Source organism: Toxorhynchites rutilus, chromosome 2, assembly GCF_029784135.1.
Source record: "Toxorhynchites rutilus septentrionalis strain SRP chromosome 2, ASM2978413v1, whole genome shotgun sequence".
Taxonomy (NCBI): domain Eukaryota; kingdom Metazoa; phylum Arthropoda; class Insecta; order Diptera; family Culicidae; genus Toxorhynchites; species Toxorhynchites rutilus.
Window position 1 is genome coordinate 180,764,288 of NC_073745.1, and position 15,342 is coordinate 180,779,629.

General features: G+C 44.8%; 1 protein-coding gene across 2 annotated transcripts in view; it reads right to left on the reverse strand.

The window, feature by feature from the left end:
• The window catches only part of LOC129764166 (GTP-binding protein REM 1), an 88,662-nt gene that overhangs the window by 5,224 nt on the left and 68,096 nt on the right, over positions 1 to 15,342 (reverse strand). For both annotated transcript variants that reach the window (XM_055762998.1, XM_055762999.1), the window contains one exon: positions 8 to 141. In XM_055762998.1, coding sequence (XP_055618973.1) covers positions 8 to 141 — 134 coding nt within the window. The remainder of the gene's footprint in view (positions 1 to 7; positions 142 to 15,342) is intronic.

Below are 15,342 nucleotides of genomic sequence, written 5' to 3' on the forward strand. Positions count from 1 at the left end.
CAGCTACCTGTATGGTAAAATGTGCTTTCTTCAGACGAATTTGTGATAACACGCCTGCCAATAGTTCATCTACGTTGTGATTGATTGCTACTGAAACCTCAATGAACTTAATCCTATACATACATGCTAGACATTTGCCATCTACAAATACGTGGAAATGAAATTTTCAATTAGTTCTATTCAAATAAAATAAGATATCAATAAAAAAAACATTATCAACAGTTTATATCTGTATCGTACTTAAGTAAAAAAAAGTGAAATATACATAGTGAATGAGTGGGAAGATTGACAACCTTTAGATTTCTCTATTTTTTTTTTTCTTTCTTTATTAAAGAGATTTTCAGCCAAAGGCTGGTTCATCTCTAAACGAGAGAGTGGAGAGGCCTGAGGGGACTCTCCCAAATAGTGGGTAATTGTACCCCTTATTATGTTACACCCTAAACGTGGAGCCATGAATTGGGGACATCAAATTTTCTATATTTTCTATTTTTATATTGGTTTCCGTTCTCGTTGTCCTAGTCCATGCCTGGTCTTTGCCTTGTAGATCCGTTGTTGCTGTTTCCTTTGCGTGTCCTTTCTATTGTTCGCGTCGTCGTGCTTATCCATTGAAACTTGTTTCCGTTCTCGTTGTTCTAGTTCATGTTTCGTCTTCATTTTATTGACCCGTCGTTGCCTTTCCGTTTATCGTGTCTACAAGTGGCATCACAGAGGAGTCTACTGCCGGTCGGGCTATCACCCTCCTCCATTCGCGTGGTGTGTGTTTGGTGGTGTGATTTACGTCCGGTTGTACATGTTGTTATCTTTTAAGTATGCAATCACTGCAGCAATTGTGGATGTGTCATTGCCTAAAGCGTCTCTGATATTTCCAGGGACCCCGTGTAGTGTTCTTGACCCATCGTATTGTGGACAGTGACATAAAACATGTTCTACTGACTGGTGACTGCGGCACAAACCGCATTGAATTCGGAAGCTGTCTCTGTTTCCGCCCATGTTGTAGGCAAAAGCGGCATGCCCGGTTCTGAGTCTGGAAATAATCTGCTGATCGCGGTGTCCCCGGGGATCCTCCCATTTAGAGATTGTCGCTTTAATCTTGCGTAGAAAGAATTCCCGAGTTCCACGTCGACCAGCGTCGTACCATTCTTGAGCCCATCTCTGCTCAATTTGTTTGGACACCCATGTTTTCACGTCATCTGCCGGAACTAGACTTGTGAAGTGTGCCCTTCGTCGACCCGATGCTGCAAGACGATCCGCTTCTTCGTTCCCGGGTATTCCAGAGTGGCCCGGTATCCACATGAATGTGGTATCTGGAGGTGTGTCCATGAGGATTTGTTGAATCCACGGGTGTGTCGGTCTTTCCGAGTCAATCGCTGATATCACACTGGCCGAGTCGGACAGCACCAGGACGGGACTGTCCGATGGATGGGTTGCAGCAATGTACGCTGCGACCGCCTCTGCTGAAAAGACGTTGCAAGCGTCTGGAAGGCGATGACAGGTAGATATGTCTGGACCTGTCACTCCTATCCCGACTCTTTTTGAGGCTTTGGAGCCATCCGAGTAGCGAACAGTGTGTTCCGCGTACCGGGTATTTAAAAGTTCCGCAATATGTTTCCGAACGGCTATGGGGTTAGAACCGGCCTTGTAGTGGTCCTTTATCGTTGTATCCGTTTTTAAACGTTTCATATTCCAGCTTCTCGATCCATTCCATTGGATTCCGAATATCGGCGGAAGTTTCTGACCGGTTGTTTCCTGGAGGAGGCGGTTAGCCTCGACAAGGAGAAAACCTTCCCCGTTCGATCCTTCTGTCTTATTTATAAATCCGATCGCACGGTGACATAGTGTTTTCCTTATATAGAACCGGAACGGGAGTATGCCACTCTCAGCGCAAGCTGCGTCTGAGGGGGTAGACGGGAGAAGACCGGAGGTAGTGCGGATGGCGCGATTGTATGTGGGATCGAATTTGTCCAGTAGGGTCTGGATACCCAATACCGTGAGTTCCAATCCATAGGATAGGCGGGAGTTTACTATAGCATTACAGACGTTCATCCTCGTTTTCCGATTAGAGTTCGTGTGTCGACCGGCAAGGCATCTAAGTAAGTTGATACGACTTTGGCAATCATTTTTGACTCTATCGCAGTGCTGGCTGAAAGACAATTTACGGTCTACGGTGACTCCGAGAATTCGGATTGTTTTTCGTCTTGGGATGATTGTTCCTTGGATCCGGATCGGGGTGTTACTAATTCTGTGATTTGTATTACATATGTGGGTAAACTCGCTCTTAGATGGAGATAGTTGGAAGCCCACTGAGGAGGCCCACTTCGCCACCCATGAAATGGCTTGGGCGAGCTTCCGTCTAACAAGCTTGATGGAGGCGCCCATTACCATTAGCATCACGTCGTCCGCGTATACGAAAACACGGATGCCCCTTGGTAGGTTCTCGAAAATGCTGTTCATTTTTACCAGGAAAAGTGTCACGGCTAACACGGACCCTTGGGGAACTCCGGTTTCTTCGGCGAATTATCTCGATTTTTGATTTCCAACTATTACTCGGAAAGAACGATGGCTCAGGAAACCGAAGTGAAGCATGTGGCCTGCGATGCCCCATCTGTACAGCTGCTGCAGAACTGCCGGGGTCCAAGCTCGGTTATATGCTTTGGCAATGTCCAGTGCCGCTAGTTCAGTGTGCAGGTTTTCCGTCCTTGCCTCGTTTAGAGCATGGCTCAGGGTGGCCAGATATGTGTTGGTCCCGCAGCCAGATCGGAACGCGTGTTGTCGGAAGTCTAGCAGATGGTTTTCGGATAGGTGTTGAGTCAGTCGTCGGTTCACCATTCTCTCCATGACCTTGGAGGCGCAGCATGTCAGTGATATGGGACGATAGTCCTCTGGCGAGTGTCCGGTTTTGTTTGGTTTTTTAATCGGGACAACCAAGCTGCTGGACCATTCTCGAGGGAAATCGCGCTCAGTCCAGATCCGGTTAAAAACCTCCAGCAATTTCGACTTGCCTGTTGCGGTGAGTTTCTCAAGGAGTGGGTAACCAACATCGTCCGGTCCCGCTGATTTGCCCTTTCCGACGGCCAGCGCCAGGTTAAGTTCGCGGATGTGGAATGGTTGGTTGAGATTCGGGTTTGGGTCTATGTCTGGTATTTTGTATCTCCGTATTGAGTCTGTCTTGACATCGTTTTTTCTTTTGAAGTCTTCAGAGTAGCCATCCAACGCTGATATAGTATGGAAGTGGTTTCCCAGCGCGTTTGCGACTACGAGTGGATCAGTGGTAGTCTCGTTCATCACGGACAGGGTGATGCCTTTGCATTTCCTTTTCCCTGAGAGGGCGTTAACTCGTCGCCATAGCTCAGCCGATGTGCTTTCACTAGACACACCGTCGATGAACTCTCGCCAGCTGTTTGTTTTTGCGTTGCGTATCGTTTTCCTGCATTCGTTCCGAGCTGTCCGATAGAGTTATACCGCCTTCATTTTGTCGGGGTGCCCAACGGGTATTCGTTTTGCCGCCCGTAGAGCCTTCCTCCTTGATTTAACTGCTGCTTTTACATCGGGGGACCACCATCGGGTTGCCCTCCTGCCAGGGACTGAGCTGCTTCTCGGTATGGATGTGAGAGCTGCGTTAAACAGACCTTTCGAGAGTTGATTCATGGTTGTTGGGCCGGGCTCCCGGTTGAGTTGATCCAGGAAACTTTCGACGTTGGTTTGATAGGCTGTCCAATCCGCTTGGTCATACTGCCACCGTGGCCGCCTGGTGAGCACTGAGGGTTTGTCATCAGTCCGAATGATAATCGGGTAGTGATCACTCCCCATCGGGTCAGAGTGTGTTCGCCACAATAGGCGGGGAAGAAGATTTCGGCTAGAAAAGCTTAGGTCTATGGCTGTTTCGATACGACCGTGTACGAAGGTAGGAGACCCGTCATTTAACACTACGAGTTCCACCTCCTCCATGGCTTCTGTGATGGTAACTCCACGCTGGTTGTGGTTGGGACTTCCCCACGTCTCGTGGTGTCCGTTAAAGTCTCCTAGGACGAGGGTTGAACCGGTGATATTGCGCAGTGTGTTAATGAGCTCATTTCGTAGGTTGAGGATTCTCGGATTTGGTAAATATAGTGAAACGATAGTCACCGGAAATGGTTGGTGAACTTTCACTGCAACCGCTGGAAGCTCTGTGTATAGACTCACTTCGGTGAACTGAAACGGTTGACGAATTCCTATTGCGACGGAATGATAAAAATTGGGGTGCACCCCTAGGACCCATCTGTATCGGCCACCTAGGGATCTGTTAAGTTTGATGGTATCGGCTTTGTGGACTTCCTGGATGGCTAACACAATTGGGCAGTACTTCTGAACCAGAAGTTCAATATCGCAGTAGTTGTTGAAGTATCCGTTCATGTTCCATTGGATGGCTAGCGTTGAGCCTGTAAGGTGGCTGTTTCTGAGGTTCCGCTGTGGTACTGGGTCAGATGACAACAGTGAGCTTGGCGATTGGACGTTCGAGCTTGTTAGGCGAGTTGCGGACCCCGACAGAGCTCCACCGACAGAAGCAGTCTGATTGAACCCCGCTGTAGGCAGAGGTGAGGGAGCCGCAGAAAGAAGTGTTGATGGTTTTGAAGGTGTTGTGGAATTGCCGGTCTTTGCCTGTCGCGAGTTGTGTTTCCGTTTATCTACTGTAGCGGTCATTCGCTCCGCAATTCTTGCTGAGCGTCGAAGGGGTTTTTTAGACTCTGCTTTCGATGATTCGAGAAAGTCCACCGGGCGCCGGGGGGTGGTCCCTAGTTCCGGTTTGTTTATAACTTCCGCACTAGGGGGGCCTCGGCTACCCAGGACTGTGTTCTTCCTGATGTGTTTCCCGTTGTCCTGCGAGGGATACGGGGGTGTGACCCGCTTGTCCGTCTCGCTTTCATAGGAGCTTCCCTCGCTGTCCTGCGAGGAATACGGGTGTGAGACCCGCTTGTCCGTCTCGCTTTCTATGGCTCGCCATATATTGTGGCTTGTCGAACGAGTTGCGGACCCCGACAGAGCTCCACCGATGGAAGCAGTCCAGGGAGACCCCGCTACCGGCAGAGGTGAGGGAGCCGCGGAGAAAGTTGAAAGTACTCGTGAAGGTCCAGGAACTGGTGTTGTGTAGTTTCCGATAGTTGCACTCCATTGGTCGTACTTTTTGGCATCAACTGTTGCGTCTGGTGGCATGGTATTCCACCCCGTAATTCTCACAGGTCGTCGGAGGGGTGGTTTGGTTTCTGTGACTTCTGCGCTAGGAGCGCTCCGGCTGACCGGGACTACGTATCTCTTATTTTGTCCCACGTTGTCCTGCGAGGAATACGGGAGTGGGACCCGCTTGTCCGTCTCGCTTCCGATCTGTTTACTGAAGCTTCCCTCGTTGTCCTGCGAGGAATACGGGATTGAGACCCGCTTGTCCGTCTCGCTTTCGATTTGTATATTCATGTTTCCCTCGCTGTCCTGCGAGGAATACGGGAGTAAAACCCGCTTGTCCGTCTCGCTTGTTTCCGTTGGGTGTCGAGGATTGTCTGTCAGTTCCGGTCCTCCAAAGACTTCCGCACTGGCAGGGCCTCGGCTACCCAAGGTTGTGTTGTCAGTGGTGAAATGGGAGTTCGTTTCGTCGGTTTGGGTGTGTGCATTGTCATCTCTGTGCTCTCTAGTGTGGCTTTTCGCTTTGTTACGTATGAGGACCATTGATGATTGCTCAATTGTGGTCTATTGTCTTTCTATTGACTGGAGAGGACATTCCTACTGCAAGCTACGGCAAAATCTCCATATGTTCCCGTGTTTCATCGTCTTCTGGATCATCAGAAGAGACGTTGAAGTCCATGCTGAAATCTCTGACTGATTGAGAGTTTTCTGCCTCTTCGTCAGAGATTTGTATGGCCTGGTCGGCTGTAGGAGATGTGCATTTCTTGTGCTTTTTGGGGGCGGGTTTGTTGAACGATGAATTGTTTTGTGTGGTACCATTATTGCAAGAAGCGAGCTCTGGAGGTCTTTCCGCATTGAAATTTTCGTCGGTCCGACGTCCTTCCTTGCCACGCTTCTGCGAGTTTGATCGTTGAGAAGATCGGGATCGTGATCTGCGGTTGGATGTTATCAGGTTACTAGTGATGTTGCTGGTCGAGGTTTTTTCAATTGAAACTAATTCCTTTTTGGATTCTTTCGTCGTTGGTGTACTCTGTTTTTTCGAGGCAGTTATGATTTTGGGGGTTGAAGTAAGTGTATTGGTGGCATTTAGGACGGCCTCCAACTCAGCAATCCGCGCATCCTTCTCGGCGATTTGTTTGAATTTTGCTTTCATTGCCGTTATGAGGGCATCCATTTTCTTATCGCGTTTCGTAGCTTCCTGTTGGAGGAGTTTAATTTGTTGGTCCTTTTTCATAGTTTCGGAAAGTAATCGTTCAAATTTAGTGTTGAGTTCTGCAAAACGAGCATCGTTGCTTTCGGTGACTACGGCAGCAGTGGTCTTAGTTCGATGGGACGAGTCGTACATTCTTCTAGCGGCTGGGTAGCCGATACCCTGGTCTACCATGAGGTGCTGAATTTCGAACTCTTTCATGTAAACTGGACATTTCCTGCTACTTACCGCGTGTGAGTTGCTTGAGCAGTGTTTACAGTAGGGATTAGCTTTGCATGGGGTCTCTGGAGTAATTGGGTGATTACCGCAGCATATGCCACATACTGGAATTTCGATAGGACAACGCTTTCGAGGGTGACCGTAATCATAGCAACCGTAGCACAACATTGGTGTTGGATAGTATGGCCGGGTTCGAACTCTGATCCAACCAAAATTGATGGTTTGCGGTACCACGGTTCCACTGAGAGTCAGGATCAAAGTGGGTGTAGGTACTACCATGTCGCCTTCTTTTTTGGTGATTCTTCGGACGTCTTTAACTCTTTGATCTTGTAGCTCTTTTTTTATCTCTTCCGTATTATAGCTAGTGGTTTCCGGGCAGTAGACGACACATCTACATTGGTTCAGTGTGGGGTGGTCGTTTATTTTTATTTCCGTTCCATCAATAAGTTTGGTCATTGTTTTGATGGTATCGATAAGCTTTTGATTCCGCATTTTTATGATGTAGGAAGCCCCTCTATTTTCGGGCCTCGCGTCAACAATTTTGGTGCGCAAGAATGTCGCTACTGATTTGCGTATCTCGAAAGGTCTTTTAGGGAGTGCTTTTGACACACCCTCCAGTCGCAGTATTTGCAATTCACCGTAATCGCCATTGGAATCACCATATTCGGGAAAGGTACGTCCCGTATATGACCCTTCAAATTTGTTTGTTGGGCCGGGATCCCCAGGATCCTCATGAGGATTGAGGGGGGGAAAACCCCCCGTTGCCATGTTGGACGGCTACCGTTGGGTTTTGTTTTTCTGCCGACACTCGATATAAAAGAGTAAAATACTCGCGAAACAAAGTCCGATTATAATTCGAAAGACTTCACTGTTTATTCACTTAATTCTTTCGCAGTTCTAAATTCAAATTTATATCAGTTAGATGAACTGATGAAAACGCACCTTAAAGGCGCGTGTCAACTGAACTGGCAACACGGGTTTGGATCAGATGTATGAATAGTAAATATAAACAAGAGTTATGGCGTATGTTCACTGTGTTTTCTTTCACCCACCGACAATATATTCGGGATAAAATCACTATCCCCCGCGCGTGATAACAGTTTATTTACCGGTTAGGAGATGTAGTTCCAATCCGGTAATACTTTCCCGGTAAGTTTTTAATGAAATAACACGGAAGCATCTGATATTAACCGGAGTAAATCGCACCGATAGAGAACGCGTATTGTCGCAACGAATGCATCCAAGACGACTCAGATTTCTCTATTTATTTTTTTAATTTTCAGCATTCCGAAGATATTTCACTATAGTTCCAGCTCTCCAACGAATAAACAAATTTCCACTGTCCAAACGAATTTCCACAGGACAGTGGCACAAAGATGCTGAGGGGTTAGAAACCTTGGAGGACGCCAAAACATCTTGGGAGGACTTCAATGATCATCATCGCAACTGGGGAATGCAAACACCAGACGTCAGAAGGAATGTCATGGTCGACCTCTTGGAGGTGCTGGAGCTCTCGGTCTTAAATGACGACACGGATATTTTTTTTGTTGACGTAGGACTACGTCTTTCATTTCTATACCAGGTGTAAATTCAAAGTTTCGAAAACGAGAGAGTGACGCTGGACTGCAAGGTTTTGAACGTTAATACCTCTTTTCCGGCTGAACGGATTGTTATGATAATCATTTCATTCGAAAGACAAAATGTTCACGAGTTATAATTATTGACCCGAAAACTTGTTTCAATAGCTTTAAAATTGCTTTGAAAACAGGCTATTTAAATCATAACAATCTAGCTTGATGATGATTGTTTTTGTGGTGATCAAAATGTGTTCTCGACCACGGACGCAAAAACTGGAGAATGTGTCATCGCAAATATATTCAGGCTGTGATTTATTTTACTCGCTTTCAAATGCACTCCCATTATTCGTGAGGACCCCGACTGGACAACACCGTTGCTGGCCGAGTTGGACGGTAAGGGATCGAGTGCCTCAAGGCAATGGAGGTGAATGAGTAGGAAAGTTTCCCAATGATCTTTTTGAAGACTAGAGACTAGAGCGAATGGATTTGTTTTCGCATACATTTGAAAAATCGGTTGGGTGTCCCATAATGCAATCACAACCAAGAGCATCAGTTCCTTTTTTTGCAGCTGCGTGGAGAGGTCATGGAAAACAGTTCGCTTGCGAATGGATTTGTTTTCGCATTGGGTGTCCCGTGATGCAATCGCAACCAAGAGCATCAGTTCCTATGTTGCCATTGCGTGTAGAGGTCATGGAAATGCGTCGCAGCAAAAAGATTCGTTTTCGCATTTGCAAAAACGATCAGGTGTCCCGTAATGCAATCGCAACCAAAATCATCAGTTCCTATGTTGCCACTGCGTGTAGAGGTCATGAAAATTCGTTTAACATACATTTGAAAAATCGAGTGGGTGTCCCGCGATGCAATCACAACCAAGAACATCAGTTCCTTTTTTTGCAGCTGCGTGTAAAGGTCATGATAAATAGTTCGAATGCGTCGCGAATGCCTCGGAGCTAATGGATTTGTTTTCGCATTGAGTGTCCTGTGATGCAATCGCAACCAAGAGCAGTTCCTGTTTTACCACCGCGTGAATAGGTCATAGTAAATATTTCGCTTACGCATGCGCCCGAGCGAATGGATTCGTTTTCGAATTTGCAAAATTGATTAGGTGTCCCGTGATGCAATGGCGGCCAAGAGCATCCGTCCCTATTTTGCCACTGCGTACAGGAGCCGTACCGTGCCAAACAAAAATGGCACAGAAATCGGGTGGCACAACCATACTTTCAAACATTTTGTATATTATTTTCGGTTGTTGAAATTCGACCATATACGTAGAAGGATTTTTTTTCAATAACATACGAATGTAGACTGATAAGTAATGCACATACACGCTTGTAGAACACGAACAAAATCAAATAGCAAGGCGAGGTAAAAAAACAAAGTTAACCTTCACAACAAAATTTTCCAACTATGTGTAATGCTTTTTTTTAAATCTCATTTGTTTATTTCAGGCTCATTAGCATTTTAGCTGTAAAAGAGCCGAATTTTAATCGTGTACATGTCATATGTTTATCATTTCTATAATTAGCACATTACACAGTTGCCATTTTTCGGTGTAATAGTATTCCTTCTATACCATTGCATATGGTACATTACATTTCACAGTAGCCATTTAGACGTAAGAGTATTCGTTTTGTTCTTCCATTGTCCAGTTAGACAGGACAGCGGAGACAGTTGATATGATCATTGTTGAGTTATTAATAGAATAGCAGCCCGATGTTTCTTGCAGAGCAGAGCAGTTGTATGGATGTATCGATCTTATTTCGACCGTGGATCGATCTCCATCGCTGATGATAGTTGCGTGGACGTAGTTATTCTGCAACAACACAGAGATGGTCAATGAGGGCCTTGAGTTTTGAACTCACGATCGATCGCTTACTAAGTGAACGCGCAACCAATGTGGCTACGAGAGGTATGGATGAATGTTACCACTACGCCAGATCGCCCCCCGGCACGGATACTTTTCGGAGAGGTACCAACTACATAACCATTGATATTTCAGCAGCCAGTCTCAACATGGTGAGTTGGCTAGGGTGGAACAAGGCCGACGACCTTCATGGCAGCGACCATCACTCGATAACCATCAGCTTCAATAGCCTGTCGCCGCACACAACTCGCAGACCAAGATGGTCATTCGAAAGAGCTGACTGGACAACATTTCAAACATCCTCCGACTTCTTGCTATCTAGAGACAATCCAACCACCATTGCCACTTTCAACAAAACCATCATGATTGTTAATGGTCCGAGGACATCAAAGGGAAGAGAAAAAACGTAGAAAGTTTCTGCGTGCGATCAAACGCCTACCAGTCTGATACCCGATGAAGGAAGCTGTCACAAACAGGTATCGAGCGCAACACATCACAGAACGGCGGTTAATACGGATGGCGAAACTAGACAGTTGGGCTGGTTTTCTGGAGTCTAACAACGAGAACCCGTCTTCTGCGGGCGCAGAGTAAAGAGAATGGGGAGAGAGAAGGTCACGCAACCTGTAAGAAATCGACAGAATTTGTTATTCCAATGAGAGTAGTAGAAAATCAAGGTCAAGATTAGAATCACGCGTCATTCACTATTTTCATTCATTGCCACTTTATAGCTTCTGGAACAGTTAGCGTTTAGGTTTTATCGCTTGAAGCGAGCATGTGTTTGGCTCAGCTATAGCATTTATAGTTTAGAAGGTCACGGGGCGCCCGCTTAACATAGAACCAAAACAAACCATAAAATAAGCGAACGCGCGATCGATCATAAAACCAACGGCCGGCTGTGGCTGGAACTAAAACAAAGGATCATTCATTCGATATACGCTCTGAATTCTTGACCGAGTGACGCATAGAACTTTACTATATGAGAATAGAATTTTCTCCTTCATTCCCGATATTTGACCTAGATTTAAGATATATCATGTCAGCAAAAATCTTGTATAAAAACTCGACCATATCTGAATAAAGGAAGTAGTTTGAGGCTGCCTTCCGCAGCCATAAGTAGTCTTAAGCGAAACTAAGACCAAGTGTTGTTCCTTGAAATATATCACAGTCTTCAGTCTGCTAACGAGAGATCAGCAGCATCCAGACTTCCAACGTCCGTTGCAATAATTGTATAATTTGCGCGCGGAGTTCGTGAAGATCTTGTTCTCGTTGATCCTCCCGAGTAGTAGATGTCGGCAAACTGTTCAACTTCTGTTCGTCACGCATTCCGTATGGAATAAGTGCGGAGGCAGTTGAATCAACTTGTCGAAGGGATAAAATCGATAGATTGTCTAAGTCCCGTTCGTTACGCGTTCCGTATGGAATAAGTGCGAAGGCAGTTAGTTCAATTTATTGATAAGGAATATTTCTGATACACTTCCGTTCGTTACGCGTTCCGTTGGGAACAAGTGCGGAGGCGGTTTATTCAGTTTATTCTTGAATAATTTCACTCAACACTCTACTTCAAATCGGTAACGTGCAAGCCAGACTCATTACGGTTGATTCCTTCGCGCAACCGAGTTTGCTGCTTCGCCGCACGCTTACATTTGGTGGCTCCAGAGAGGAGGAGCCTCTTTACCCAACGAACTCATAAGTGCGTGCTCATCGCCATAAGAATGAGCAAGACAATACTTATTGAAAAGAATTGTTAGAAGTGCGTGCTCATCGCCATAAGAATGAGCAGGAAAATACTTATTGGAAAAGAGTCCAACAAGTTAGGAACTTAAAAAAGTTAAGTGCGTGCTCATCGCCATAAGAGTGAGCGAATATTAATTGGAAAAGAGTTCCAAGTGCTATATGGTTGGATAACAGGATCCAACCGGACTAACTAAATCAGAAGTGCGTGCTCATCGCCATAAGAGTGAGCGGAATAATTAATTGGATATAAGATCCAAAGGAGTTCAAGTGTGAACATATATAGTTGGATATCAAGATCCAACAGGACTTTGAAAAGTCCAAGTGTGTGCTCATCGTCGTAAGAGTGAGCAGGATTAAAAGGAGTTCAAGTGTGAACAAAATATAGTTGGATAACAAGATCCAACAGGACTCTGATAAGATTAAGTTTGTGCTCATCGTCGTAAGAGTGAGCAGGGTTGGATATAAGAAATCCAAAGGAGTTCAAAGCGTGAACAAATATAAGTTGGGTAACAGGACCCAACAGGACCGAGAAAAGTCCAAGTGTGTGCTCATCGACAAAGGGTTGAGCATCAGCAAAGTAGCTGTGAGTAAACAAATCTATTAACAGCATAGCCATGATACGATTCGTGGATAATCAAAGCGGAAATTGCCGCTTATGCACTGCACCGGACCATAAGCAGAATATGGTCGCGTGTGACGAGTGCGACCGATGGTTTCACTATGGTAGCGTGAACTTAACGGTCGCACCGACAAAGGAAGAAAAATGGAACTGTCCAAAATGTGTGCAGATCCAAGACAGACTTGCAACTCTGGAAATGTCTGCTAAACAGAAGGATAAGCAGATACAGGAACAATTGGACTCAATGAATAAACTAATGGCGACGGTAAAAGGACACGGCTCGAGTTCATCCGCGGGCCAAACAATTAACCAATCGGCAGAGCATTCCATTAACCAACCAGCGAACATGTCCGGTGATTGGACTATATATCTGAAAAGACAATCGCTGACAAGTTTACCAAAATTCTTCGGTGCAGCCAAGGATTGGCCGAAATTTAAAAAAATATTTAATGATACATCAGCAGAAGGAGGTTTCTCAAACTTAGAGAATCTCAACCGATTAGAACAGGTACTGAAAGGGGACGCGTATAAAACGGTCCAACAATTAATGATAAATTCAGATAACGTACCAAAAATAATCGAAAAACTAGAAGAGTGCTTCGGAAGGAAGGATCTGGTTTATAAAGAACTACTAAATGACCTGAGACGGATTAAAAAGGACAGCCGTAATGTGGTATCAGAATTATCAGATGCCCTGGACAACATGGTAGTAAACATGGAGGCGCTTGGTCAAAAGGAGTACCTACGCAACCACAGATTAATAGAAGAAACAGTAGAGAAGTTGCCCTACTCAATTCAAGTTTAATGGATTGAAGTAATCCAAAGCAACACTTCTATCCCGACGATCAACGACTTAAGCAAGTGGTTATTACCACATGCAAGGATAGCTCGCATGATGCAGAAATCTAATAACAGCGTACCAACCACGGAGAGGAAAGGACGTGTTAATGTCCATCAGATTATAAAGTGTGCACTTGTAACAAGGAACACAATCGATTAATTCACCAAAGGGCCGAAAATAGAAGAACTCAAGACAAAGCTAATGATTCCGGAAAAGGTTCCGGAGAAACAACAAACCTTCATCGACAACGAGCTGAATTCCTCTATTACCAGATAGTACCTATAACAGTCCAAAATGGCGAAAGGACAATAGATACCTATGCGTTTCTGGACACGGGATCATCGGTTACATTATTAGATGAAAAAATGGCGAACATGTTAGAATTGGAGGGCCGAGTTGATCCACTTACGCTAAAATGGACACAGGATTGTTCTAAGTCCTGCACAAGCAAACGGGTAAAATTCTGGATAAAAGGCATAAGAAAACCAGTAATGGCCCGAACTATGAATGATTTAAATCTTCCCGTCCAAACGGTTGATATTGGAAACATTTCCAAGAATTATCCCTATTTGAAGGATATTCCGTTGCGAAATCATAAAGAAGCTCAACCAACCTTGTTAATTGGATTAGATAACAGCGATTTACTAAGTGCCATCAAAACGATTAAGGGAAATGGTCCGATGGCAGTAAAGACCCCATTAGGATGGGTTATATACGGAAGGGAGTACAACGTAAACCATCAAAACTATACAATGGTAAATCAGGAGGAACAAGAAATGAGTACCATAATGCAGCGATACTTTTCTCTCGACGATTTCGGAGTGAAGTTAGTGGAGAAATTACCAATGTCAAATGAAGAAGAAAGGGCTGAAGAAATATTGAAGAATACCATGAAATACAAGGATGGGCGGTACGAAGTTGGATTATTATGGAAAGACGAAAAGGCGAAATTTCCAAACAGCTACAATAGTGCAGAGAAAAGGCTAACAACAAGCGAAAGATTATTGTCGAAAGACCCAGAATTGAAAAAATGGGCAATAAACACCTTTGCAGAATACGAAAAGAAAGGTTATACTCGTAAGCTGACAGCTAACGAAATTGTGCAACCAGTACCAAGAGTGTATTATCTTCCACACTTTATTGTGCACAATAAAAACAAGTTTCCACCAAAACCAAGATTAGTTTTCGATGCGGCAGCAAAAATACAAGGCGTATCATTTAACACGCAATTGTTATCAGGACCAGATGCTACAACGTCATTGTTCGGCGTGCTATTAAGATTCCGAGAAGGAGCAGTTGCTGTTTGTGGAGACATCAAAGAAATGTTCCATCAAGTACGTATCCGAGCTGAGGATCAACATGCTCAGAGATTCTTATGGAGAAATTGTGACAGCAACAAGAAACCTGACGTACATATACGTCAGGTTTCATGCGAGTGATGACCTTTGGGTCAACGTGCTCACCGTCATGTGCGCAAGCAGTAAAGAATCATAATGCAGACAAGTTCAAGGAAATATATCCAGTGGCGGTTGAAGCAATCAAATCCCAACACTACGTGGATGACTATCTGGATAGTTTTTCTAACTTACAAGAGGCAACCAAGAGTACCAAAGATGTCATCAACATACATCAGAATGCAGGATTTTTCATACGGAATTTTATATCAAACAGTAAGGAAATATTGAGTCACTTACCTTCTGATCGAATCCTACCAAGCGATATTAAGGTGATGGATGATAAGGATTCATGCGCTGAGAAAGTTCTTGGTATATATTGGAATACGAAACTAGACTTAATCGGATATCGATTATCACTAAACAAATTGAATTGTGAAGTAAGGCAAATGCAACGAATGCCAACGGGGTAAGATTTTACTCCAAGAATTACACAAAGATGGAATAGATTGGGATGATGAAGTACCCAAACATTTGAGTAAGCAGTGGCAGAATTGGATCACAAGAATTCAACAAGCTTCTAACGTTAAAGTACCCAGATGTTTAATTCGGTACAGTGCAGAAATATTGGAATTACATACTTTCGTGGATGCATCCGAACGTGCATACGCTGCAGTTTTATACCTACGCTGTAGAACACAAGGTTCAATTCAAGTACGACTATTGGCAGCAAAGG